The sequence below is a fragment of the Gobius niger genome, assembly GCF_951799975.1.
Source record: "Gobius niger genome assembly, chromosome: 3".
In the NCBI taxonomy this organism is placed as follows: domain Eukaryota; kingdom Metazoa; phylum Chordata; class Actinopteri; order Gobiiformes; family Gobiidae; genus Gobius; species Gobius niger.
In genome coordinates, this window is record NC_136854.1 from 16,721,222 (window position 1) to 16,748,567 (window position 27,346).

The 27,346-nt window shown below is 40.3% G+C and overlaps 1 protein-coding gene across 15 annotated transcripts in view; it reads left to right on the forward strand.

Moving 5' to 3' along the window:
* Window positions 1–27,346, forward strand: part of lrba (LPS-responsive vesicle trafficking, beach and anchor containing) — a 462,623-nt gene that overhangs the window by 14,162 nt on the left and 421,115 nt on the right. For all 15 annotated transcript variants that reach the window (XM_079552680.1, XM_079552675.1, XM_079552684.1 and 12 more), the window contains exons 2-20: window positions 7,211–7,442; window positions 9,042–9,142; window positions 9,919–10,014; window positions 10,192–10,313; window positions 10,832–10,958; window positions 11,509–11,628; window positions 11,787–11,933; window positions 13,562–13,759; window positions 15,424–15,557; window positions 17,484–17,592; window positions 18,534–18,686; window positions 19,031–19,199; window positions 19,513–19,592; window positions 20,049–20,111; window positions 20,681–20,778; window positions 21,134–21,226; window positions 21,614–21,722; window positions 23,174–23,255; window positions 26,947–27,070. In XM_079552680.1, the coding sequence (XP_079408806.1) occupies window positions 7,211–7,442; window positions 9,042–9,142; window positions 9,919–10,014; window positions 10,192–10,313; window positions 10,832–10,958; window positions 11,509–11,628; window positions 11,787–11,933; window positions 13,562–13,759; window positions 15,424–15,557; window positions 17,484–17,592; window positions 18,534–18,686; window positions 19,031–19,199; window positions 19,513–19,592; window positions 20,049–20,111; window positions 20,681–20,778; window positions 21,134–21,226; window positions 21,614–21,722; window positions 23,174–23,255; window positions 26,947–27,070 (2,357 nt within the window). The remainder of the gene's footprint in view (window positions 1–7,210; window positions 7,443–9,041; window positions 9,143–9,918; window positions 10,015–10,191; window positions 10,314–10,831; window positions 10,959–11,508; window positions 11,629–11,786; window positions 11,934–13,561; window positions 13,760–15,423; window positions 15,558–17,483; window positions 17,593–18,533; window positions 18,687–19,030; window positions 19,200–19,512; window positions 19,593–20,048; window positions 20,112–20,680; window positions 20,779–21,133; window positions 21,227–21,613; window positions 21,723–23,173; window positions 23,256–26,946; window positions 27,071–27,346) is intronic.

The following is a 27,346-nucleotide window of genomic DNA, read 5'->3' on the forward strand; positions in this document are numbered from 1 at the left end:
GTGTAGAGATAGGATGGGTTGTGGGCAGTGGCGGCTGGTGTTCTTTCAAACAAAGGAAGCTTGTGATATTTTCTATTCGTTATCATGCATGGACCTGTATAAACCTGCACTAACATTGAACACTACATTTCTACACACAGCCTTTTTTATTGAGAGATTTATTGAGACTTTTGTTCAAATCAAACTCAACAATTAAATTAGGCCTAATATTTAGAGGGAAAGTAGGGTGTTAAGTGGAACAACACAATACTTGGACTAAAAATAAAAATATGGAACTAAACCAGAACTAAACCAGGTCCAAACTAAAACTAGACAAAGAAACCAGGCCCACATTAGGGCTTACTCCGTGTGTGTCATGATGTAGCTGTATGTGGCTAATAGCAGCTAAAGCTGGAGGAGCTAATGCCAGAAAACACTTACTCTCACAAAGTCTCTCATTCACAAAAGTACATTCTTTATGAAGCTTCATAAACATGTTGCCCATGACTGAAATAAAGTCTCTGTCATATTGGTCTCATTGGCTTCAGTTTCCTCTTGTCAATAGATAGTTTTCCATTGACGTCACACTCCCGCATAGTTCCATATGGCGCATCGTGTGTGTCAAGGGTATAATTGTTTGTGTTACGGATCATTGATAATATCGTGAAGAAATAGTGCTCACACCTGTGTTGTGTGGGGCTGATCCCGACATGACGAGAAAATGTCTCAATATCCCAAAAGTAATTCATCACTAAGTAACAGAAACATAAAAACTTTCATACGAGAGATGTAACTATGGCCGCCGACCGCTCGTCCCGGGAGTCGGGTCTGACTTTACGGGGCAGCCTGTGCTTATTATGCTCTATGTCTTACTGTGCTCTATGTCTGTGTCTGAGTCTCATGTCTTGGCTGATGTACCCTGGTTTTGCCAGGGTCTGTCAGCTTTTATCTGACAGATAACAGATAAATGAGAAAAAGTGGGGCTAGTTGCTAGCATGAAATAAAGCAAGTCTACGACGAGCTCATAGTAAGACTTGTATTTTTTCATGCTGCTGTCAAACGCAAACCAGGTACAGTTAGCAGCTAGCAGAGAAATGAGACTCGGACAAATCACGGAGGAAGCCCAGGTCGTCCCCGTAAAGTGAGACCCGGTGAGAGCGAGAGTCGGCCGGGGAGAGTGTGAGGAGAAGGCCGGGGAGGCGAGAGCGAGGCGGCCGGGGAGAGTGTGAGGAGAAGGCCGGGGAGGCGAGAGCGAGGCGGCCGGGGAGAGTGTGAGGAGAAGGCCGGGGAGGCGAGAGCGAGGCGGCCGGGGAGAGTGTGAGGAGAAGGCCGGGGAGGCGAGAGCGAGGCGGCCGGGGAGAGTGTGAGGAGAAGGCCGGGGAGGCGAGAGCGAGGCGGCCGGGGAAGAGCGCGAGTCGCTCGGGGAGAGTGTGAGGAGAAGGCCGGGGAAGAGCGCGAGTCGGCCGCTGTTACTCTCTTCGTTCATCAGGAGGTAAACGTAGCACAGATTGTCACTGATACACGTTATAAATACAGCCTTTTCTCATTGTTTAACCGCTCACATGACAGCTGTTTGTTTGGTTCGATGGACAAGTTTAAGTGCACGCCATGGCCTACGTGTTTTACTGTTATGATTACCGTGCATGTGTACATCACAATGATTGTTAGCTTCCCCATCACATGGCTCATTGTGAGTGAAAAAAACACATTAGCGACTACAGAACGGCCGTAGTAGACACAATTATTCATGAAATGTGCATGCGAGTCGTGCATAAACATTGTCGAACGCCACACAAAATGGCAGCGCGGCGCAGAGGATCATGGGAACGGAAAACCATCTATTGACAGAGACAGCTGCTAATGCTAATGCTAATGCTAATGCTAATGCTAATGCTAATGCTAATGCTAATGCTAATGCTAATGCTGCTCTCACAGACACAGGAGGAGCAGGAGCAGGAGCTGTTTTTCCCCTTTTTGCGGAGGCAGCCAATCAGCATTCAGCTGGTGGGTGTTACAATCCGTCCAATGCTTTGATCCTGAGTCTCTGAGCAATTAATAGTAGCCAATCAGAAGCAGTATTCTAATAAGCAAGCATTAATGGAAATTCACATCAAGCCTCTGACTGCTCTGAGGGACAGGGAGACCACACTGAAAAACCTGATTAACAACTGACTCACAAAATAACATATGCTTGTGAATTTATTATACCATTTAACTTAATTTATTTCATTTGGGAATTTTGGGCAAGTTCAGCTCCCCTTGTAGGCATTGAGTTGGCTTGTGTACGAAATGTGCGGTATTGCCATTGAGGAGCCACCACTGGTTGTGGGTGTTGTATTTCTTTTTCTTTTTAATATTCAAAAATAATAATAATAATTCAAAGATCGTGATACAAGAGGGTCTAGGATGAAGGATATGCCGCAGTTTGGTGAAAGCGTGGTCAGCATGAGTTCAGTGGTTCTACTTCATTGTCGCAGTGCATCAGGAAAAGCACTGTAGAGCTTATTGACCTTTCACTCAAATATCAGGCTGTGTTTAGCTGAGGGTAAATTGCTTATTTGGAGCAGTTTCGGGGTTCTCATTACTCATTAGAGAGAAGCACTGTTTAATGGCATTTGCATATTTTTTTGTGATTTAAATGCACAGTTTGAGTTTCTGAGGTTTCTATTGTGCTTCTGACCCTTAATCGTTTTAGCAGATATTTTATGTATATAAATAAACATGTATAAATGTTCTGGCTTCATTAGACTGTACATGAGTTTAGCGCACCTAAACTTTAAAGGCAGGGTAACGTACACTTTTGGTGGTATGTCACAGCCGCATGAAGGATACAAGCAATACTTGCTGGACATACCATACCTTCTGTACCCGAACTGGAAGATATTCTGAAAAAAAATTACAAAGTACATGAGCACAATGATTCAGATGTTTGGAGTTTTTTGCTTGTTTGGTTTCCACTTCTGGATCATTTGGGAGCCCATTATTTTTTCCTCCTCTCTGTCAAAAACTAGTTCTGCAAAAATAGACACAGAACAATAATGCAAAATGTCAGCTTGTGCACTCGCATGATTGACATAAACAATTGCATGTTGAGTTTCTGTTGGCTTATTGAGACAAATTGATTTATAATGTGGCAGTTTATTAGGCTTTCATTTGGAATTCAAACAATGGGCAAACATAGTTTGACGGGCTTGTTAGTGCAGAGCGGCGACTTGGCCGCAACAATACATTGGTTTGTTGCCCTGAAATGCCAACTTTCTTTCACTGGCAGCATGTCATCATTTGTTGATTTTCCTCATTGCAGGGTATTACATAATTCTAAGTTCTCAAGCACGCTTGTTTGAGAGACAACTTTTGGATAAACTTGCTTGCATCACAACAGTTTAGATGTTTTATATCAAAATGTAGAAATTAGACATTGCGTCATGTGTGCCTTATTACTGTGCCACTAGAGGGCGATGATTGTGCATTAAGTTTACCTCCTACTAAACAACTCCATAGCTAGCTAGAGCCCTGCTAGCAGTAGCATTGAGCTGTCAGTGGTACCGGCGCAACTCATCCTAAATCTATTCTTGTCACGTATGTTGTCTCATGTATTTGTCCATGGAGCCTGTGGAGCTGTTCTGGCCCAGTGCCTACTCGGTCGTTCAGCCATGATTAATTCAAACGGGCCTCGGGGGAGCACAGACTAACTTATTACCCAGTCAGGATCTGGTGTCTGCTGCCACAGAAGCACTGACTTTAAACAGCTGGAGGTGTGTGCTTTGTGCTCTTTGGCTTCTGTACCAACCTGTCCCATTGAGCCAACAACTTAAAAACTTCCCAAATCTCAAGTACCAAAAGCAAAACACGAGTTTGAACAATAATTGACAAAAACTGACACATCTTTTTGCCTGACGTCAGCACTTGGTCGCATTAGTGCACGTCTGCTCTCTATTTTAACTTCAATTACAGTGCATTAAATAACAGTATCATGTCATATATAAATAATTCTAGTTGGTCCGATTGACCCCAAAACATGACACTTATGACACTGTCCTGGATTTAAATGATGGGTGTGAGTATTTGGCTATATAAAAACATTATTTTATTGAGTGCTATTTTCTTGACATTGCTTTAGTTTTGATCTGAAAGGCTCCCCACAGATTCATCTAATCATTTTACCTTCATAAGTAAAACATCTCAGAAACACCAGGTGTCTGCTTTGCTTGCCTTTCCTTCTCTATCAACATTGTTTCCCGACGCCTTGGTCAGTGGACGCTGATGGATGAGTGACTTTCTTCCCCTGTCAGACCCATAAATCATGTGCCGTACTGTTGCAAAGTGGCACCCGACATCCATTAGCAGAGACCCGGCTGTTATCAGAGCCATCCAAAAGCTAGTTTATAAGAGGTTAGTCCTCGGGAAAGTGTGATTTATTAGCACTTGAACATGGACGCCGGCTAGATCTTCTCTGCTTTTATGTCAGACTTTATTACCTAATTCAAATGACTTCTTTGAGCTGACTGTTTCTGACAAGAATTGTAATTTTGTGCATTTTGTGTGACACTGGGAACATCTAAATGGAGCGGACACCTGTCAGGGTTGTACCTTGTCTTCATAGTTATTCCTCATGTTGTGACAATGAAATTCATAATGAAATTACTTGACAAAACCTTCTCTAGCCCGAACATTATTCCCAACTAGCAACTTCTACAACATCAGAGCTCAGTTTACCTAGAAATGATTGACTGTTTGGCTTTTACAGGATGAAACCTCAAAATGCAGAAATCCATCTATTTTGTTGTACAGTGCTCAGCTGTGTTCCAGAACTTGTCATGACAAAAGTTTACAGAGCGAGATCAACCCGGCAGTGACCATGGCTGGCGTGTTCAGTTTTTGACTACGACATTAATTCTCTTTAGTCACAGTATGGCCTGTTTGAGAGTTGAGATTCTTTCATTCAGGTTTTCAAGTTGGCATGACTCCAATGCTTGAGTCAATATTTGCACATGGTTCAGCCGCTTTCTATATATTCTGGGGAATAGGTGTGCACACAAAGACTTCATGTTTCATATTTCAGTTTTTCTAGCATTTATTTATTATGTGTATTTTTTTTTTTTTTTTAAGTGAGATATAAGTGTGATCACTCTTGCCTTACAGCAAGAAGGTCCCAGGTTTGAATCCCCGGCCGGGCCCTTTCCCCCCGTGTGTGTGTAGGTTTCCCCTACCTCATGCTGGTCAGGTTGGCGTGCAGAGTCACACCGGCTCAGGACCAACCCAACATCTTATCTATACAATTTTGTTGTACAATTGTATAATGACAATAAAAAAAAAGTTCTTCTAAATTGTTTTGTTTTTAGAAAGGTTTAGAAAGGTTGTTCAAATTCATTCATTCATTAAAACGCATTAAATTTGAATTGTTGCTTCCTACAGAAACCTTGTAATAACTAGTTTTATTCAAAAAAACAAACATCAAATCAAAATATAAGTAACTAAGTATAACGTCCAAATCCCTCTGAGCAAGTGTTTGTAAAGGGCCTATATCATGCAAATCGACTTTTTAAGATGCTAACCATGTTATTGTGATTTATCATGATTTATCCTTATCAAAAACAGACTTTGAGTTGTGAATGTTTCTGTAATTGAGTCTCCCTGTTACGCACTTAAAACCCCAGCTCACACTCTGGTAGACATCACACAGAGACTTGTTTCGATAAGTCTGTTCATGGTCACACCGTCTAAGCTTGTGGATTTTGAATGTTTGCAGGACATATCTTTTTATTTGACCTTTTAGTGACCCAGCGGCTGTATTTACTTTCCATCACTGTGGCCTCTGACGCTCCAGTATCAATTGTTTTTAGAAATGACCCTGGAGCACTGTCATTTCACATAATATATATATTTTTCCACATTAAAATCCAAAATGTACCTTTATATGACAAAAATGTAGCAGTAAAAGCCTGAATAAAGCATAATACAGCTTTGATAAAATATTAAATGTAATTTCATATTGTAGCTTGCATTGCTTAGGGACTATAGCAAAAACAATGTCTTGGATTTCCTTGGGGCCACTGACTCGTACTAGTCCATTTATTGCTAATATTCATGTTATATTGCAGAATAAACAGGGGTATTTGTGTTACAAGGTCAAAGGGTTATGCGATCTCTCCCAGTCGTATCATCCAATTTCTGGCCTCTTTCTATTCCCAGCGCTTTCATTTGGTTGGATTTTTTGCCATATATAAACCAGTCACATCTTGCTCTAACCCTTATTTCATCAGTCATTTTTCATTGCACTCACCGATTCAAGGTTGCCTTTGCCATATTATTAATTTGACCAGAGCAGTGTTATTTTCCTTATCTTTCTGTAATAGGCAGAGGCTAATAATAAAAATGTCATGGCAACTATTAAGGCATGACACATTGCGACTTTTATGGGATATACAATATATTCCCTGACACAAAGCGCATTACTCCTTGGCAATAAGCTGGAGCAGGGCACGAACCGTCTTGTTCAGAGGTGGGACCTGCGTGATATCTTTCTCACCCCCATGTATGAAGCTGTGTCTTTGGATTAATTTTGTTGTTATTGGAAAGGTTGTGGGTTTTATTTGACCTTTCTTGAACCAGGTGGGGTTGAGTCACTGGTGGGACTGACACAAACCGCTAAACTAAATGGAACAACATGTTACAATATTGCAGTCATAATGAAGACACCATAGAGACAATGTGTTGATTTTAAAGGACATTGTTGTGTTGCCTATAGAGCCAATAGCGACCTTTGAAATTACAGTTAAGATTTGGTTGTTTTTAATTATCCTGCAACCCGCCCTGCTTTGAAATCTGAGTTAAAATCTGCACATCTGACCTTGTAATGCCCCATGAGTTAAGTCTAACTAGGTGCCTGTTTTGTCCATGACGTGACTGCTTTGGGGGCATTTCGTCAGTGTCTCTGAGCTACTCTTGGTCAAGGCTGAGAGGAGACATGTCTTTTTCCCTTGACCTTTTAAGCGTCTGGACAGCCGCAGGTCTGATGAATAATGTATTGTCTGATTAAAAGCCCTCACATGCTCTACATAGTTGTATATTCTCGGAGTCTTTTGGTCTGGCTGGATTAATTCACCATATTGTTACCAGGTCTATCCCCAGACTAAAGGTGGGGTTGTCCTGTTATTGGAAGACCACTTCAAGCATAAAAAGTAAATTCCCATTCATGTTCTACCTTCTGATTTGTTGTTCTGTTGTGCAGCTGGTGGGGGGCCAGTTCGACCTGGAGATGAACTTCATCATCCAGGAGCCGGAGAGCATCGTGTGCATGGTGGAGCTGCTGGACCAGTGCGAGCCCACCTGTCAGGCCGAGGTCTGGAGCATCTTCACTGCCATCCTCAAGAAGAGCGTCCGCAACCTGCAGGCCTGCACACAAGTGGGCCTCATTCAGCTGGTGCTGGACCGGATCGCCACCACGGACAGCATGATCGCAGGTACTCTATATTACTAAAGTAGGAAGGCCGGCAATTGGATGCTGTATTCAGCAGTGATATCTGAATTTCACAAATGTACTGATGTAAAAACACCGTGCCCACTCTTGTTCCCTCAAATGCTAACCTCGATTCTACATTCTTCCACACCCTTTCCCTGTTATTGGTTTTGAGTAGAATAGATTGGCTCAATCATCTTGCGCGCCACAGCCTTTCTGTGTTTGTCTGCAAATGAGAATAAAACCGGAGTGTTCGACTCAGTGAACTTTTGCTGGACAGATTCGTACAAGGCCAGAGGGACTGTGCAGTCAAGCAAAGTGGATGGAGAAACAAGACATTTGCTCGTGGTTATACAGTCCTATTTACAAAGAATAATTAAGCTGATGTAATCTTTATTTGATGGAGAATATTATGCAAAATCATCTTTGGTGCTTTTCACAATAGTGTAGTGTCTGCAATTCAGGAACATATTTGCTATCTGATGCGGAAACTCTTAAAACAGTGCTAAGTTGTTTACCTTTATAAATAAACACACTAATTGGAATCACGAAGGAGAAGCTAACAGGCTGACGGGCAAAGCTAACTGCGGGCTAGCGCCACAGTATTTACAGCCAAGTTTGAGTGAAAAAAATGATCTCCATTGTGTAATTGGATGTACAATATCCCTCTCTCCCTTTGTCTTTTCTGTCAGCGTAGTATTTACTCTCACGGACAATTAATGAGTAAAAAACACTAACATGCTACGACACCTGCAGTGGCACTTATGACCTCTAGGGGCGTGAGTTACTTAGTATTGCTTTAAATAAGGATTATATACTGTACTCCATAGTCCATGTTTGTGTAGGGTGTCAGTCATCCATTGTTGTAAAGATTTTCAAATATCGTTGACCTGACTGGGTTAGTTGAGTGTTGGAGTTTAAATAGACCTCTAACTTGAAGTATTTTTGAGTATTTTCTACTTTTTGATGACACAAGCAAAAGAAGCTTCTGAAGGTTGTCAAAGTCCCTAGCTCAACCAACCCAGTCCAGTTGCCAATATTTTAAAAGATCCTCTGCGACAGTGGTTCTCAACGAGTGGGTAAGGATCCAAAAGTGGAATGCGGAACGGTTTTCAGTGGGTTGTGGGCCTGAAAACCCAGAAAACATTTATTTTAATATCTATGATATCTTATTAGAATAAGAATAGAGGCTGTTAAAATGATACAATGACATTTATTCAGTTGTTTCCTTTTTTTGTTTTTTCATGCAGTGGTCAATGTTGAGATTTTGAGCTAGATTTTGCCCTTAACATCTTAGTTTTGATGTTGAAGCTTTCCCTTTACGATTCTCATGTTATGTTGATGTCTACAAGCGAGCCAGAGATTTTTTTTTCTTTTCTAATTTTAATATATTATTTTATGGCATTTAGTGTATTTTTCCCATAGTATCAATCAATCAATTCAACTTTATAACAGACTCGGGGTCCAAAGAGGCAGATAACATGTCATTAATAGAACTATTATGGCTATTTAATGTCAAACCCACTGTTCTAATGCAAAGCTTTTCAATCTATACTGTATATTAAAAATGTACAGACATTAAATTCTCCTTTTCCCCTTCCAGACTTGTTGGTGGACATGTTGGGAGTCCTGGCCAGCTACAGCATCACAGTGAAGGAGTTGAAGCTCTTCTTCAGCAAGTTACAAGGAGAAAAAGGCCAGTGGGTGAGTCAGTCAGTCAGTCCTAACGCGGTCATCTGTCTCCGTTGTCTGGGACTTGCATGAGGAATGTGCTAGCAAGACTTTTAACTGCAGCCGTCCCCCAGGCTAATGCCCTTGTCACATCGTGAGGATAAATCATTTCAACTACTTTCTTTGCAGGAATCATAGATTAAAAAAAAAAAAAGTATTTGTCACCAAGGATTTTAAGTGATAGATAATGCTGATGTAAGTTTTAACAGTAGTTTAGATTATACCGGCACATGACAAAAAGATTACATTAAACGACAGTGACATGGGAAGGGGTTAAAGTCCATCCATAAGGACAGATTTGGAACTTGCTTGTGGCTCTTGTAGAGTTTGGTAGAATTACGCTTTGCTCTGGTGAATGGGTCGTCTGTCATATGCACTTCAGGATGTTGCCAGAGCTAATGCTAGGTGCTTCTAATGGCACCTGATCATTTTCAAGTGTGTGTCACTATAATTTGTAATGCTATGACATGGACCTAGTAATCAACATCAGCTCAACACTCCAGGAGCTCTCGCTCAATATAGTTATTTATTTTGTATGTCGAGTCTGCATGTCCTTTATTATTGGTTTCCCAGGTTTCCCATCATCCTTTCCAGAGGAATGCATTTAGTTGAATTGATGACTCCTGGTAGAAAGTAATTGTTCTTCAGTGTTATTTTTGAAGGGCTCATTTTTTCTTGATGATGATGAGTTTATGGCTATACCATAAGGAAGACTGTTTTTAATTTGCCGCATCTGTGTCACTTCTCAGCCTCGTCATGCAGTGAAGCTCTTGTCAGTGCTCAAGTACATGGCTCACAGAAATGGTCCCGACTCCTTCTTTAGCTTTCCGGGCAAAAATGCTGCTGTGAGTATAAATTCTAGGTATTTTTTTCATTGTAGAGACTTTATTATGTTATGTTAAGTTTAGCTAGTAATTTGTATTAAATGATTGTTACTTGGTCGAAGTTCTACTCTTCCAACATGATCTGCCTGTTGTTATGAATTGGTTGTATATTAACTTCTATTTGTTTTTTTGTTTTAGGCTATAGCTCTGCCTCCTATTGCAAAATGGCCGTATCAGAATGGTTTTACATTCCACACCTGGCTCCGCATGGATCCACTCAACAACATCAATGTTGACAAAGATAAGCCTTATCTGTACTGGTATGTAACGTAGTGTGCCTCTGTGGGATTTTCTTTATGGCGAAAGACTAAAATCAGTGACGCGCATCATTCTCTGTTCTGAGGTAGTCATTAATGACTTTCTGTCAAAAACCTAATTTCTGGAACTGTCACTTGTGTTAAATGATAAGCTGCACTTCCACTGAGCTGCTTTGGTAAATCTGTAATGAAAGTTCTTCAGTTCTTTTCAAATGGCGTAAATTAGCAAATTACATGCAAAGAGCATCTTTCTGATCCCCCAATTATGAAAAGACTGAAAATTGAGCAGCGATGTGCCGTCTGCTCCGTCAGAGCTACTTCAGAGCAGAGTGGATATTTAGTGACTGCTTTTAAAGCTGCATAAGTTTGGTTTTCCATTTACGTCCATAACCTCAATAAGATAAAACTACACAAACAAATAAAGCACATCAGCAGCTCTCCACAAAACATAACTGAACTCTTTTGAGATCTATTCAAACAAACATGTCTGTCTTTTTGTCTTGTTTCTTCTTCACTTCCAGCTTCCGCACGAGTAAAGGCCTTGGTTACTCGGCGCACTTTGTGGGAGGATGTTTGATAGTGACCTCTCTAAAATCCAAGGGGAAAGGGTTCCAGCACTGTGTCAAGTACGACTTTAAACCACAGAAGGTATGCATGAAATACAATAGTATAAACAAATATAAGTGCATTTAACACTTATGAATATAAGGGCAACATTGGTAAAACATTCCAGATTTGCAGCACTGATTTAGTACTGACTCTTTACAAAGTAAGTTATGCCTCTGGAGAAAGGCAAGGGAGGAATTAGGACGAGACTGTGGGAGACAGGGATTATCCAGTCCCCTACAGGCTCGCGCTGACAGATGTTTTCTAGCTGTTCCTTAAGGAAACTCACCACAGTGAGCTTTGATGGTGTAGATTACAAAGTTATTACAATGTGAGCACTAGTCTGAAAAGGGCTGTTGCTTATTTGATTTATTGTTAAAATTTACCAAGAAAATAATTATCAACGATGTTTTCTACATCTATGCAAAGACATTGCGACAAAGATGTTCCATCAATAACACAGACCTGAAAGTGAAAACGCTTTACTGCTCAGTAGCAGCATGGTAATAAGATGGAATTACCACAGCACTAAAAACGGCAACATTATAATTATGGTAACATTTTGATCTCCTTTTTGTGTGTGTTTTTACAGTGGTACATGGTGACTCTAGTCCAGGTCTACAACCGCTGGAAGAACTGTGAAATTAGCTGCTATGTGAACGGAGAGCTAGCTTCCTTTGGGGAAATCTCGTGGTTTGTCAATACAAGTGATGTAAGTGCAAAAGTAACAGTTCCGAACATGTAAAACTCATCTTGAAGTTGTCTTACTTTACTACCTGATTAATGTTTTTTTTACTGATATTTGGTCTCATTTCTCTAAGAAAGTCATTTGCTTAGTTCTGAAGCCTTATGTCATCATTTCTCTTGCAGACATTTGACAAGTGTTTCCTGGGGTCGTCGGAGACGGCGGATGCCAACCGTGTCTTCTGTGGACAGATGGGGGCGGTCTACTTGTTTTCAGAAGCTCTGAATGCAGCTCATATCCTCGCCATCTATCAGCTCGGCCCAGGCTATCAGGTAGAAGAGAAATGAGTAGATTACACCCAGGTGCGACGCAGCCCAGGGCTGCTGTGGGAAAATGTATGATTTATATGACAAATCCAGATAGGGATAAATGATCAACAGTCATTCAATTTAATTATTGAAATTCATCCGGAACCTATTAAGATACTCTTTAAGTTAAGAAATAATTGAAAAGATTTTCTTTGTAATAAAGCCTTTTGTCCGAGGGGGTGTGGCGTGGGTGTCACGCCATGATCAGCTGTGGATCTGAGACTTCTCTCTCACTCAGTGGAGCGCGTTTGACAAAGCTGAGCGAGTTCCCATGAAGTTGACTGTTGAGAATTTTAACATTTCTGAGTTTTTATTTGGCTAAAATCGTCACATGGATGGCTGAGAAACATCCAGTTAAAGTCTTCAATCACATGATAATGATTAGCGATAGCGATCGATCAGTTGCAACACGCTGTGTTTCAAAACATGTGAACATTTTTTTCCTTGACATTTGACTGGAAATGGAGGTTTTTAAGCGTTTAGCCTCTTCCAATCACGTTTGTGCCCGTCCTGAGAGAGGAGGCGCTTTGTGGGGGAGCATGAGGTCGATACAGGAGGAGTTGGGTCTTTCTGCTTTGCACTTTTCTGCTTATTCTGCAACATTCTGATAATTATTATATTGACTTCAAGCAGGATATGTTTTATTTATGTTGGAAGTGGATATTTCTACTAATCCAAGTTAAAACAGTGCAATTTAGGCCAGAGGCTTCCTCATCAGCCTGGGCTAAAACAAGGAGCTAAAAATAATACAATCTGGCCTTTGACAAGAATTAAGCCATACATGGATTATTAAATAAGAACCATTTTTTAAGGTAATTGTGGCCGATGTAACCTACACAATCCTATCAATGACCCTGCATTAAAGGATCTGTATCATGCTATTTTAGCCATTCCAAAGTTAAGTATAGGCATTTATACGAATGATTGTACCTCTACCACTATTTAGCACTCATTTTTGTGATAAATATAAGTGTTTTCTGGAGGTATTTTTCAAACCCGGAAGACACAACGCTTCGATTCAGTTAACTCCGCCCCCTCTCTCCGGACATACTTTACCGTAATATAAATAAACAGCCATAAGTGAAGATACTTCACAATGCAGTTATAAGGAGTTGACATCTGCAACACAGCTTCATAAATGGCTAACACACATGCTAATATGCTAACACACAAGCTAACCCGCGTTTGGATTGACTCACCCTCTGGTCCATCGCTGTTTACATTGTGGGACTCGCGTTGGTTATAAAAGTTAATCCACTTTGATTTAGGCGAAGGTTCACCAAACATCCATCAGTGACAGTCACAGAAAAACAATATTTTGGTGATAGTTGCTGAATCCCGGAGAAAAACCCCACTTCTGACGGGAGTGGCCTCTTCTTTAGGAAGGTTGAATCATAGACTGTATATACATACTCCTGTCCACGTAGCCAAACGCGTTATCACATATGACCTTAGAGTTATAGCACGTGTAGAGGTGCCCCAGAACCCCACATTCAATACTTGTCTTTTTACCATGCTTCTGCAACAATACATACATTTCATGCTTTTAACACAATATTTTGTTCCTAATCCTTGTGCTTCTCTCCCTTCAGGGCACGTTCAAGCACAAAGCGGAGAGTGACTTGTTGTTTGCCGAGCACCATAAGACGCTCCTGTACGATGGAAAGCTTTCCTCCACTATAGCCTTCACCTATAACCCCCGCGCCACCGACGCCCAGCTCTGCCTCGAGTCCTCCCCGAAAGAAAACCCATCCATTTTCGTCCACTCGCCTCATGCACTAATGCTACAGGTAACGGTGATCAATGCTGTGTGCTATGTCACATACTGTCGGTCTCAGCCCCCTGTAAATGTCTGCATGTCGGGTTAAGTGGTTACGCCTGCACAATGTTCAAAGTTTAGCTTTCAGATTTTTTTTTTTCTTTGAGAATTGTTAGAGCAGAGGTGCCAAAAGGTTATGTTAATTGAGTGCTGCAGCTGTTGATTTATAACAAGCGAAGAGTTCAAATTGAGTCTACTTGTGTATTCATTTGCATGTTTTGAGATTATGTTGGTGCAAAACGTTACACAAAAAGAAGAAACAATTCAGATTTACTTGATTTACTCACCAATTACTTGAAGGTTTTTCTTGTACCTTCAAGTAATTGGTGCTTGTGTCAGACCCATAAAGTGCCCATGTTCAGCGAGCAAACCACCCTTTTCATCCGTGGTGCTCCTGTGTTATGCTCAATTCATTTTCTCAACTGCACCTTAGCCTCAGTGTTTCTTGTAGTGAAAATAAGAGTATTCTACATGTGTAGAGAAAAACTTGAGCAAGTTGAAGTGTACATAGTTCGTGATTCAAATCACAAGGACAGAGCGCTTTTCTAAAACATTAGAGAGCTTCATGGATGTCGACAGGCATGCATATTGTCACCTGTTTTGAGAGGGGAAGATGTACTATATCTGCAGGTTTACTGAATCGTGCAGCAAGTAACATCTTCAAAGTACTTGTTAGTAGGTAGCAGCTGTAACAGCCTCTGTCTTTGTGCTGTCTGTTACGTTTTGTATGCACAGATTTCCCCAGACAATTACATGATTTAAGTTAATAAGATCATAATACAGATGTATGTAAAGAGCCATAATAATAGGGCTGTGCAATCGAAATTACGATTTTGATTATGCTATTTTTGTAATTGTTTAGTGTAATAATCGATCAAGGATGCCCTCCCGCTAGTCCACCCAAAGCTTAGAAAGTCCCTTGTTTTTGGGAGCACATCTCATCCAGTTAACTACCAGCGCTGCGGGATGAACTGTTGTGTTGCAGGAAAACTGTTAACAATATTAATAAGTAGCTCTTGTGATAACACCACTGCTCACCTTTTGCTGAAAGAAGAACAGACATTAAGAAGCCTCTCATATCCTTTGCCCAGGCGCTGGTTACGGCAGAAGAGTTAATAACTCTTGACTCGAGCAGATCTCACGAACGCAGCTCAAAGCAAACTCGCATCATTTTATGCGGCTGGATTATTTTTGTTCCCTTCACATTTCAGGTGCTAATGGGAAATACTTGTCTGACATAAAAACATTAGCGCTGTGTGATGTTTGCTTGGGCAGGTGTGAGGGCTGGCCAGCAGGGGGCAGGTGTGACACAGACCATTAGTTTAGAAACATGAGCATATTCAATATGATTTGTACTTTTTTCTTTGGCCAAAGAAAATATTTTGCATAGGGTTTTTTTAATCAACAAATAAATAAATAAAATAATGTTTTTTTTTAAGGCAACAAATAATCGTGATTTCAGTTATGACTCAAATAATGCTGAGTATTATTTTTTCTATTGTCGAGCAGCCCTACGTAATAATGCATATTTTAGCAACTGTAACATCCATTAGGACTGAAAATCCAAATGACGCCCTGAAAAGTCCACGCTGACAGATTAACCTGTGTGCTCTTATTCTCCTCGTGTGTGCGTAGGACGTAAAGGCCGTAGTGACTCACTCAGTCCAGAGCGGGATCCACTCCATCGGAGGAGTGCAGGTCCTTTTCCCTCTGTTTGCACAGCTGGACTATCGCCAGCCCTCCAGCAACGAGCTGGACACCTCTGTCTGGTAAACACACACACACATATACAGTGCCTCTCGAAAGTATTCATACACCTTGGACTTTTACACATTTTGTCATGTTTACAACCCTAAACATAAAGATTTTATTTTGATTTTTTTACTGAACGTTCACACACAAGCAACGGACAACTGTGAAGTGAAAGCAAAATGATACATGATACGTTATTTTTCAAAAAATAGAAAAGTAAAAAGTGGGGCGTGCATAAGTATTCATACAGCATTTTCTGAGTGCATTAAATTGTCTTTATAACATTCCTAATGACTCCAGAATGTTCACACCTTGGCCTAACTGTTAAATAGAGGCCACCTGTGTGTAATCTACTCTCAGTATAATTTCAGCTGTTCTTTTAAGCCCTCAGAGCTGTGGTCGGAGTGTATTGGTCACTAAACAACATCATGAAGGCCAAGGAGCACCAGAGAGGTCAGGGATAAAGCTGTGGAGAAGTTTAAAGCAGTGTTAAGTTACACAAAGATTTCCCAAGATTTCAACATCTCCCGGAGCACTGTTCAATCCATCATTCAGAAATGGAAAGAGTATAGCACCACTGCCAACTTACCAAGACACGGTCGTTCACCTAAACTAACAAACCGAACAAGGAGAGCACTGGTCAGAAATACAACCAAGTGCCCCAAGCAAACCTAATACTGCTCATCGTCCTGTGCGCACCATCCCCAGTGTCAAATATTCGGGGGGGAGCATCATGATGTGGCGCTGCTTTTCCTCAGCGGGGACTGGGGAGATTGTAAGAATAGTTGTGAAGATGGATGGAGCCAAATATGGGGACATTTTGGAGGAAAACCTGCTGGAGTCAGCAAGAGAACTGAGGCTGGGGTGGAGATTCACCTTCCAGCAGGACAATGACCCTAAACACAAAGATAAATCTACAATGGAATGGTTTAAAAAAAAAAACATATTAATGTGTTAGAATGGCCCAGTCAAAGTCCTGACCTAAATCCTATTGAAAATATGTAGAAAGATCTGAAAACTGCTGTTCACAAATGCTCTCCTTCTAATGTGACAGAGCTTGAGTTATTTTATAAAGAGGAATGGGCTAAAATGTCAGTCTCTACATGTGCAAATCTTGTAGAGTCATACCCCAAAAGACTTGCTGCTGTTATTGCAGTAAAAGGGGGTCCACAAAGTATTCATTCATGCTGTATGAATACTTATGCACGCTCCCCTTTTTTAACTCTTCTATTTTTTGAAAGATAACAGAATCATGTATCATTTTGCTTTCACTTCACAGTTGTCTGTTACTTGTGTGTGAACGTTCAGTAAAAAAATAATAATAAAATCTTTATGTTTAGGGTTGTAAACATGACAAGATGTGCAAAAGTTCAAGGTGTATGAATACTTTCGAGAGGCACTGTATATATATACACACACACACATACACATATATACACACACACACGCACGCACATGCAAGCTTCCATCCACTCAATATCGCAAACATGGGCCACTACCGGTCATTACTTCAACTTGATTTTTTTCTTAAAGCCATTGCGTTTTTTGTTGTTGTTTTTTTGTTCCGTTCCCAATATATTGACAAAAATGCCAACCTAAAAGGGCTCTAGTGAATACAAGATGTTACACAAAACAAAACATACCACAAAGTTCAACATATTGGTATTTTCTTTGGTTATTGTTCTCATACAGGCCTGTGTCCTCCGTCGCAAATTAGCACATCAAATTGTAGAACATTGTGAATCTAATCTATTGCAGTGTCATTTTCCCCCGGCCCCAAGGATGGACCATAACCCTTTGTCTCATCATCACCCTGGGTACACGACACCCTCATTCAATCACAGTGCATTGTGGGATGTGCCCTTCACAGCCGAGGCTTTGTCAGCAGCGCGCGCAGACAGATGAAGAGCCTGACAATAATGCGTGTTGTTTGTTCCACTCAGCTGCACTTTGCTGTCCTTCGTCATGGAGCTGTTGAAGAACTCGGTGGCTATGCAAGAGCAGGTGCTGGCCTGCAAGGGCTTCCTGGTGATTGGGTACTCTCTGGAAAAGGTGAGGAGAGCAGAGATGCAAACTAAATACACAACCCTTTCCTCCTCATGTACGTGTAAGAAGGGCAGGCTGGCCATTTCAATGTGATCACAATTAAAATGGATTTCGTGGTTGTGCTGCTTTTATGAGGTAACTAATGTTATCTGCTTCTTCTGGGAGTTTACACTGTGATTGGTTAAATCTGGAGATGCACCGATCCATTTTTTTGCTTACGATACCGATATTGGGTTTAAGTATCTGCCAATACCCTTTACTGTAGAAATGTGACGACAAATGTAATCTTTGGGACTATAAAATAACAAACTATCTAACTAGGTCAAGGTCAAGTTTATTTATAAAGCACATTTACAACATTTAGAAACTAACAACCCCAAAATAGTGACTAATATTACAATTATCTTAATTCCACAGTTTGTAAATTCCGCCATTTCAGCTGCTGACCAGGTAATCTAATGTAGACAAACAAACAAAATATGCACGCTACAAAAATAAAAAAGTCGACATCTAAATGATTAATATATTATTAATTAAAGCAACACTATGAAGTTGTGAAATTATTAAGATTTGTTCCCTTAAAGCTTTTGGATGGCTTTGTATGCTTTATCTCAGATATGGTGTTGCTTTAATTAAATAAACCAAAAAATAAATATGTTTTCACACATGGATTGATACACTGCAATACAGTCTTACGGAAGAGATTGATGAAATATTATATTATCATTGGTAATAGTTGCTTTTCATCAACCACCTCTATTTTTCTTTCCATGCGTTATGCTTTTCTATAATGGAAATCGTCTGATGAAAAAATCACCTCCTGCATCTCACTTACTAAAAAACAAAAGCCTCTTATGTAATGAAGTGATTCTAAAGAAGTGTGAAACTTTCCATGACTTCCATCACATCTTATACCTGGTCTTTTTACCTTGTGCTTCCCTCCGCAGTCCTCCCAGCTGCATGTGACGCGCCCCGTCCTGGATATAGTCTTGGCCTTTTCCAGATACCTTAGCAACTTACCCAATGGCATCCTGCTGCTCAAACAGCTGTGCGACCACATTATGTTCAACCCGGCCATCTGGATCCATGCCCCTGCCAAGGTAACACAATTACTCATAACGCTGCTTACGGATCGGCACAAACAGGTACCGAGACTCAGAGGGAGGTGTCTTGTGTGTAAGAATAGAACAGGCTAACCTTTTAATGATATGTGGGTTCGTCACAATGTTGTCCCATTTTTCTGCTTATTCATGTAAAGTGAAACGTCAAGGTCATATTTTTTGTCATAAAACCTTAATATGGGTGATTGACGTTTCTTGTTCAATGATGAAGCGGGTTAGAGTTGTGTAGATTGTTTCTTTGCTTCTCCTAATCGATGGAAAGGATCATAAATGTGTTCCAACAAGTGTGTTCTTTTAACAATGTTTTTCATGCTGCTCCTCAGGTGCAGCTGACCCTGTACACGTACCTGGCGACTGAGTTCGTCAGCACAGTGACCATCTACAACACCATTCGCAGAGTGGGCACAGTGCTTCAGGTCATGCACACGCTCAAGTACTACTACTGGGTCATCAACCCACAGGACCGCAGTGGAGTCGTACCCAAAGGCACAGGTAACACAGGCACATTGTAAACCATAAACCAACAGCTGACTTTTACTGTTAAGCCACTGTAAACAAGCTTGGTTTGAAAGGAGAAAAAACATATATACATCATTATTTGGATGAAATAGAAGTCCTTTGTTTTAATGATGGGACATGTGGCGTGTGGCACACAAAGACATAGACTGTATTTGTAAGAAAGCTGCATCTCCTTTCTTCAGCTGTCACTGTAGTTTTTAGAATGATATATTATCAACAAAGATCTTAAAACAAAGCCAATCTGTTTTTGTATCTGTTCAGATTTTTGTGTCGTTCTTGTTTTCAGATGGTCCAAGGCCAAACGAGAGAGACATCTTTCATTTGAGAACATTTCTGCTGTTGTTTGTGAAACAACTGATCATGAAAGTAGGTTTTTTCCCCAAAAAAATAATTTAAAAACTGAAGCTTTATGGAAAGAAACTACATGGATTAACCCCCCACCCCCCTCCAAAATAAAAAAAAAAGTTTTGAAAATGTAGTGAAAAGGAGTACAGATATTTAAGTTTAAAAAGAAGGGAGTAAAAGTGATGGGTCAACAGAAGATGAAATGCTCCAGTACAGCAAGTACATTAACAACATACACTTAGTTACATACAATTCTGGTAATTATCACACACCAGTTCTTAAAATGCTGTCGTTTCTACATTCACATACTAAACAAGGATTTGCTTTAAGATTAAAATGTATTTTTTAGTGACAATGGAATCAAACCTAAATGGTTTAAACGTTTCATTTATTACAGTATTCTGTGATTGGTGTGTGCTAGAGAAAACTTGCAAAGCATCTGGCATCATTAAGGAGAATGATCTTGTTCTGTTTTAGGACCATGGCGTTAAAGAAGACGAGCTCCAGAGTATCCTCAACTACCTCCTTACCCTACACGAGGTGAGCCCGGCCTTCTCCCGTCGTAAACTTACTCCTCACCACCAGATGGCATCACAGCACCACTTCAGCGCATCCCCCCTCTTCCCTTCATCTGATAAGACTGGAGGCCAAACCACTGGATCGAAAGTAGCGCTGTTCCTTGTTATTTTTCCTCCACGTCTGCCAGCTCCAGGTCCTGACAGAAGTGGTTTCGTTTACAGTGCAGCAATGCATTACAAATGAATCAGTCAGTCAATCAGGAGCATACGCGGCAAAACAAAGGGAGATTAGGAAATTGCACTGGAAGGCCACTTTCATGCAGCGGCAGCTCATTTTAAACAATGCATGGTACAATTTTTAAGTGCGGGAGCTTGATTTATGTCACAAATCTCAAAGGCTAGAGTGGAATAGTGAATCGAAATAGTATCTAGAATGGTCACATCGCAAATACTGCAGTTATTGAACTCCTAAACAATTTGTTTTTGTTTTCAACATCGTGTGACCTTACCTGTAACAGTCTTGCACCTACTTAGATGAATAATTGTGCATAATATGGACATGTTAAATTTATACCGCGGTCTATCCCACAGGATGACAACCTCATGGATGTGCTGCAGTTGCTGGTGGCTCTGATGGCTGAAAGTCCTATGTCAATGGTCCAGGCTTTTGATCAGAGAAACGGCATTCGGTAAATACGAAAGCAATGTCCAAGTGACTCCTTTATATCGTTTCAGGCATATTTGTAAAGATTCAGAGCACATGAAATGACATGTAGTGCAGTGAAAGTTATAAAAAAGGATGAAAAAAGGTTCAGTGCAGATTTCCTTTTAATTGTAGTTATTTTAAATGGTGTTAATCTGGGCAGTTTTGTCTTGTCTAGTCCAGTCTTTTTGTTTTGTTTTGTCGTAAGCATTGAAATTGAAATTCTTTTTGCCCGGGTGGTATTTCAGAAAAAAATACGGGTTGTGTCTAAAGGATTGGATGCAGTAATTATCTATCCCATTGATTATTCGATTGTAATGCCTGTTTGTTTATTCTTGTAGTGTCATCTATAAACTTCTGGCCTCAAAATGTGAGCCAATCCGAGTGCAGACGCTCAAAGTGTTGGGCTACTTTCTCAAAAACTTGCCACCGAAGTAAGTATTAAAGGTTTTTGTTTTACTCCTATAAATGTGTGTACTATGTGGTTTTCCAGGGTTTTTTTGAACTATACTCAACAAAGTAAAGTTCTCTTCTACCCCGTAAATATAGCTGTTAATACATGAAAGCTCTCTGTGTGTGGGGCGTACGGAGTTACAATTCAAACTGATTTATTATTGAAAGAAGAACAGCTTGAACCGAGCCGGCGGGGATCCCCTTTTTAATATCCTGACTTGTCAAATGTTTCAGACGAGTTATTGTTCCAAACTTTTTTAAACATGTGTAAAGAGAAGAAGAAAAAGACGCAATTATTAAGTGTCAAAAAGACGAGAGTTGTGTTGTTTATTAAGATGTTGATGTCATTATTTTTCTTTTCTCGTTAGGAGGAAAGCTGAAGTGATGCTGAGTCATGGCCTGTTCTCGCTGCTCACGGAACGACTGATGCTCAATTCTCAGCAAATCTCCATGACGACCTACAACGTGCTCTTCGAGGTTCACGACACACTTTTACGCACGTTTTACACGCTAGTCGAAGATAGCTGGGTCTGCAGAGAGACGAACAGCATTTTCTTTCTTATGAAACCAGAGTGGCAAAATAAATAACAGTTTTTGCTTCATTTTATTTTTGGCCATCCCTTGGTCGATTGGTTTGCTAGCTTGACTTTGGAGAAAACAAACTAGTTGTTCATTGGTAACATTTATGTCTTTTTGGTACCTTTTTAAACAATCTTTCTGTTTTTTTCCCCCCACATGTTATAACACACCTGGTCCATCAGTAACACCTGATTTCCTGAACAAATGTTAAGCTTAATGCAGGATTAACCTCTTAACCTCCACATGAACATTTTCTCCAGTCTGGCATAATCAAAATCGAAGCAAAAATGTGACAAAAACACACGACTAAAGAGTGATGAAAAAGTGACCAAAAAGTGACAAAAAAAACAAGTGATTACACTTCCAAAATGTGACCAAAATGAGACAAAAGATCGACAAAAGCATGCTGGGAAAGCAACAATAACAAAACAAAAACATGATTTAAGAGTGGTGAAAAATCATTTCCTAGTTATCCAGAGTGTTGTTGATTTCTGGAGATTTGTTTTTTTTAATTCATGCAGTCCTTGTATTTGAAGTGTTTTGTGGTCTGACCCAAGCACAGTGCACCTGAGGCAAAACACTTAACACCAGACAACCGATATAAATGTCTGTGTTGACTGAATAATTTTTGAAATATAACCATTTTGCATTCAAAATAACTTATATCTGAGCAGCATCAGCTTCCTGGTTGTAGCTACGCAGCGGCGGAGTGATCTGCTTGGTTACCGGATCTGCAGTATTTTGTTTACCTGCGGCCGGCATTACTACACGTGGAATTCACAAAGGAGCTTTCTACAAATCAGATATGGCAACGTTTGGAGGACGACCCCATGACTTTGAAGAGGTTTTTAATGCAGGCTACTAGTTACCATAGACATGCACTAGCCTAGCACCACTAAACTCTTCAAATATAAGGACTGCATGAATAAAAATTAAAACAAATCTCCAGAAATCAACACCACTCTGGATAACTGGGAACTGAGGCCCTAAGTCAAAAATCTTGAAATATGCCTTTAAGGTGGGGGTCAAGAGGTTAATTTTCTCAGTCTTATCAGCAGAAACCGCTTAAAGACAAACGTTTTGTAGCCCTGTAATATTATCTAGATTCAAATCAAAATTGTGGATCTAAATCCCAATATGAACGGTCACAAATTGCAAATGGCTGTAATTATGTAGCTAACACTTACTGTATAATGTCCACTGCAAAGTAAATGGTCAGAGGAAAACAAAGCTCTATTAGATATCCTCTCACTATTGTTAGGCCTTACTAAAGTACGGGTCTCTGCTATTGTTGAGCCCACTGTGTATATTTATGACTTCACATCGTCTCGTTTTTTTTCCCGCGGCAGATTCTTACGGAGCAGATCTGCACTCAAGTGATCTATAAACAGCACCCGGACCCCGACTCGACTGTGAAGATTCTCAACCCACGTAAGTGCCTGCCTTCGCGCCGCCCCCCTCTCCTAAATCATCCCCCGCAGCGTGCCCTCCGCCGCTCCACACCGCACCAAACTCACTCCCCACGGAACAATGCCTCGGCTATATACAGCCAGGCAAATGAATGGCATCAATTCTGCCGCCTCAGGGAATTTCCATAGTCCAGACATAAAACCAACACAGAGGAATTCTCTTATAGAGTGTGTGTGCAATTTATGTCCGTGACTGCTCTATGTATTAGGTTTAATGGTATTGTTCAAAGTAAAAATAGTTTTTTTTTTCGAATAAAATAGTCCACATTTACATATAATTAAAGATTGGGTCTGTCTTCAATGTGCCCAGAAATGAGTCCAACATGCGCAAATGGTTCAAAGCCCAACCACATGGTGAAAAACAATAAAAGTTGACTTTGCATAATATCCCGTCTTTTGATTTCAATTTTAGTTTGTGATGATTCCAATCGGAAAGGATAAGTCACACGTTGAGTTGCCAGATCCTATGATTTATTGTGCATTGTAAACAAGTAATGCAAGTCATACCAGTGATATCATTCTTACTTAGATATGAATAAGTAATAAATACAATGTTTTGAAAAGGATTTCAATACTTCAACCAGAATGATTTGAAGAATGATGATTCAATCAACATGCAAGTTTGCTTTAACAATACTATTACTAGTCCCTAAAAGTCATGATTTTTTTTTTTTTTTTTTAAGTGAGTTTAGGTCAGTCACTACAATATGCACATGTGACATAATCAGCGGTGGGTAGAGTAACCAATACATTTACTCAAGTAAGAGTAACATTACTTTGAAATAATTTTACTCAAGTACAAATAAAAAGTAGTGATCAAAATATTTACTCAAGTAAAAGTATAAAAGTACTTGAAGAAACCTGAGTGCTGTGAGTATCTGAGTAAGTGTTTGAGCGAAAAAGTCTGATTTATATTCAATGAGGCCACATACTAACCTATTCTGATAAAAGTGTAATATTAAAGGTATTGCGATACGGGTCTTGGAAACGATACGATACAGCAAAGGCGTATCACCATATATCACTAAACAGTCCCAGTCCTGCCTGTTTAGGACTTTTACTCTCAACCCAAATTGATATTTGGGCAGGTTGAGGTTTTAGCTGTATTTACATATACACTTTATATAATGTAAAATGTCTGATTACGGCATATAGTATCATTTATATTCTAATGGTACATTGCTTCAAAAATGCTGACTCATCCCCACACTAAGCTGCAGTGCAAGCTTACAACATCGACACCACAGTGTATGCTCTCTTCCTAAACCTCCAGGCCATTACTTCAAATCCCAGCCCTCAAAGTATTTTCACATGGCGGGGCGATCTTAAGTAGCCGTTTGCGCCAAACCCCTTGTGCGCTCACATAGAAAACGGCTTTAATGAGTTGGTAATCCTAGCACTTTTCTGTAATCACAACCCAGGTTTACTCCTACCCAGGCCTAATCTGACACGGCTCTGCAGTTGTCACATGTTGATTACCCCCAAACCTTTATTGTTTTAAAAACGCTCCACGCAGACCCAAAAGCATATATCATAGGAAAGTCGTCTGGCTTTCTTTCTTTCTTTTCTTTTTTTTTTTTCTTGACTTGTTGCAAGGAGCTGCGTCTGGTGGTCTGTTTCTCCTTTACCGTGCATACCCTTGATTTAATCTACGGCAAACCACCCCACCCACCAGCCCCCTCCCAACTCCAAAAGCCCTCCTGATTGCAGTCTTTAGTAACGTCAGAGCCAATCAAACAAACCAAGGAAGTTGCTTTTTCCCCCTCAAATTAACTCAAGTCAGGGGAAAAGAAAAAAAAAAGCGAGAGGAGAATACACGCCATCTCTCCATTCCCGGTACACGCCGGGGTAATTTTCTGGCGGTAAAGGTTCAGCGACTCATAATTTGAGCGACTAACAACACAAAAGGCCAGAAAAAAAAAGAAAGAGTGGTTAGCGCAAAGGTCTGAGGAAGACAAGTTGAAACCCAAGCCGCGGCCCCGTCTCTCCGCTCGGCGCAAATGGACACTGACAATGTCGAGATAATTCATCCAAACAGTCAGTCTCTCCCGCTTTTTTAACTGGAGGGGCCTGGCGCTCTCGTTCGGAACAATACGCAAACCATTACAGTACGATAAACATCAACAGTCTGGATTTTTTTTTTTTTTTTTTAATTCTCATCTGTTTTGTTTTTCTTCGCATAAGCGCCGATTTTCAGGTGTGTACGACTGGGAGCTCGGATAGTTAGTGACACAATGATTTGCACATGTTGAGGCCAATGTATCCTCAGTCGGTGATCGGAGCCGTACAGTGGGGATAGTGTTCCGACTGTCGGGGCTTTCACCCGTAGCACACAGGAATCTATTGTGATACAAAAATAAATCATTTGGGGAAGTGTAATCCTAGTCCTATGTTGTGTCCCGGTATAATGCTGCCCTTCTCTGTCACGTATCTAAAGTTCTAGATTGTTAAATAGTTGAAAAATGGAGGATCCTCTTAAAGCCACACCGCGTAGAATTTTACAAAAAAAAAAAAAAAAGAAATACAAGCGTTTATTTTCTGACAGATATTTTCATCATTGAAAAATACCTCATAAATGTACAAACACACATTTATGAGGCTCACCCCTCCTAAGACATGACTGTATACTTTACCGGGAGTGGGTTCGTCTCCAGCTCGTCTCCATGGAGATGTGACTAAATCTGAGATTTAAACAGGTTAGGTTCTCATCCAAATCTATTCTTTGATTACCCACTGCAGTAATAGCATTTTCTGTGTTGAGCTGGTCATTGGGAGTTTTTTTTTGGCGGCAACAGTATCGTCCACAATGTTACGCAGTGTGCCTTTAAGTTAGTGGGGGTTGACATGGCCAACTCCTGCAGTATTGTGACTTTTGTGTATTTTTGTATTGCTGATTGCTACATTTGGTTGTTGAAGAGAAGTAGTTTCGATTTGTTCTGAGACTTCACTACATATGGTAAAATGGCATTAAACAAAGCGTTGATAAATATCAGTTAAAACAATGTGATTTTGGGCTTTTTTGCTTTCATATTTTTATTCTGCCTAGGGATGCACGATATTGCAGTAACGTGCGATAATATTTCACTAAACCATTTCAACACGATAAGTTCCATTCTAATTAAACACAAATGGTGAGTAACTAGTTTTTCAACAAATTGTGTCAAAACAAGACAAAAATGTGAATAAATTAGGAAATGTTTAACGAAAACTTTAACTCCAACTTTATTTATTTATTTATAAAGTTTGCCAAAAAAAAAAAGCGTCACTCTCAGTCAGATGAAGACGACATATAACCTAATATCGCGATGTGATATTTTTTGCGATATATTGTGCAACCCTTATTCTACCAACCAATTTTGATTGCTTGTTGTCTTCGTGGATTGTGGTTTATTTATGCACAGGTCGTTCAAATAGAATTGAAACAGATAAATTCTAATATACTCTTGGTTGGCTTTTTGTCACTAGATTTTCACAATAAAGCGTGGGTTTGATGTGGTCATGTAGCTTATTTGCTTTAGTCTGTAATCGCCCTGGGTAATATTTGAACAATAAGCAAAAGCATGCAGTTGTCAAAGAAGCTCAGTCAGGCGGATGCACCGTTTGCCGTCGGCGACACTGTACAAACGGTGTGTTTTTGTGTTTGCTCCTCGCAGAGATCCTGAAGGTAATCGCTGCTCTGCTCAAGAATTCGGCTCCCTCTCCGGAGACCATGGAGGTGCGGCGGGTCTTCCTGTCAGACATGATCAAACTGTTCAATAACAGCCGCGAGAACCGCAGGTAAGCTCCCCACTGTTTGGTTTAGATGCAGGCGCTCAGGGCCTCACTACGGCTGTTCATTATGACAACAACTGAGGCTTTCATTCTGATTTTAGTCCAGATTTAGGTATGAAATTAATTAATAAGACATCAGATCAAAATGATTTCATTAAGATATTGGATCTTGTTTCCATTTACCCCCTCTCTTCAGTTTTGTTTTTGTCTTCCGATATCCCTCATTTTTGTCTTGCTTTTACAGCACAGTAGTAACATGGTAATGGGATATAATCTAGGAAT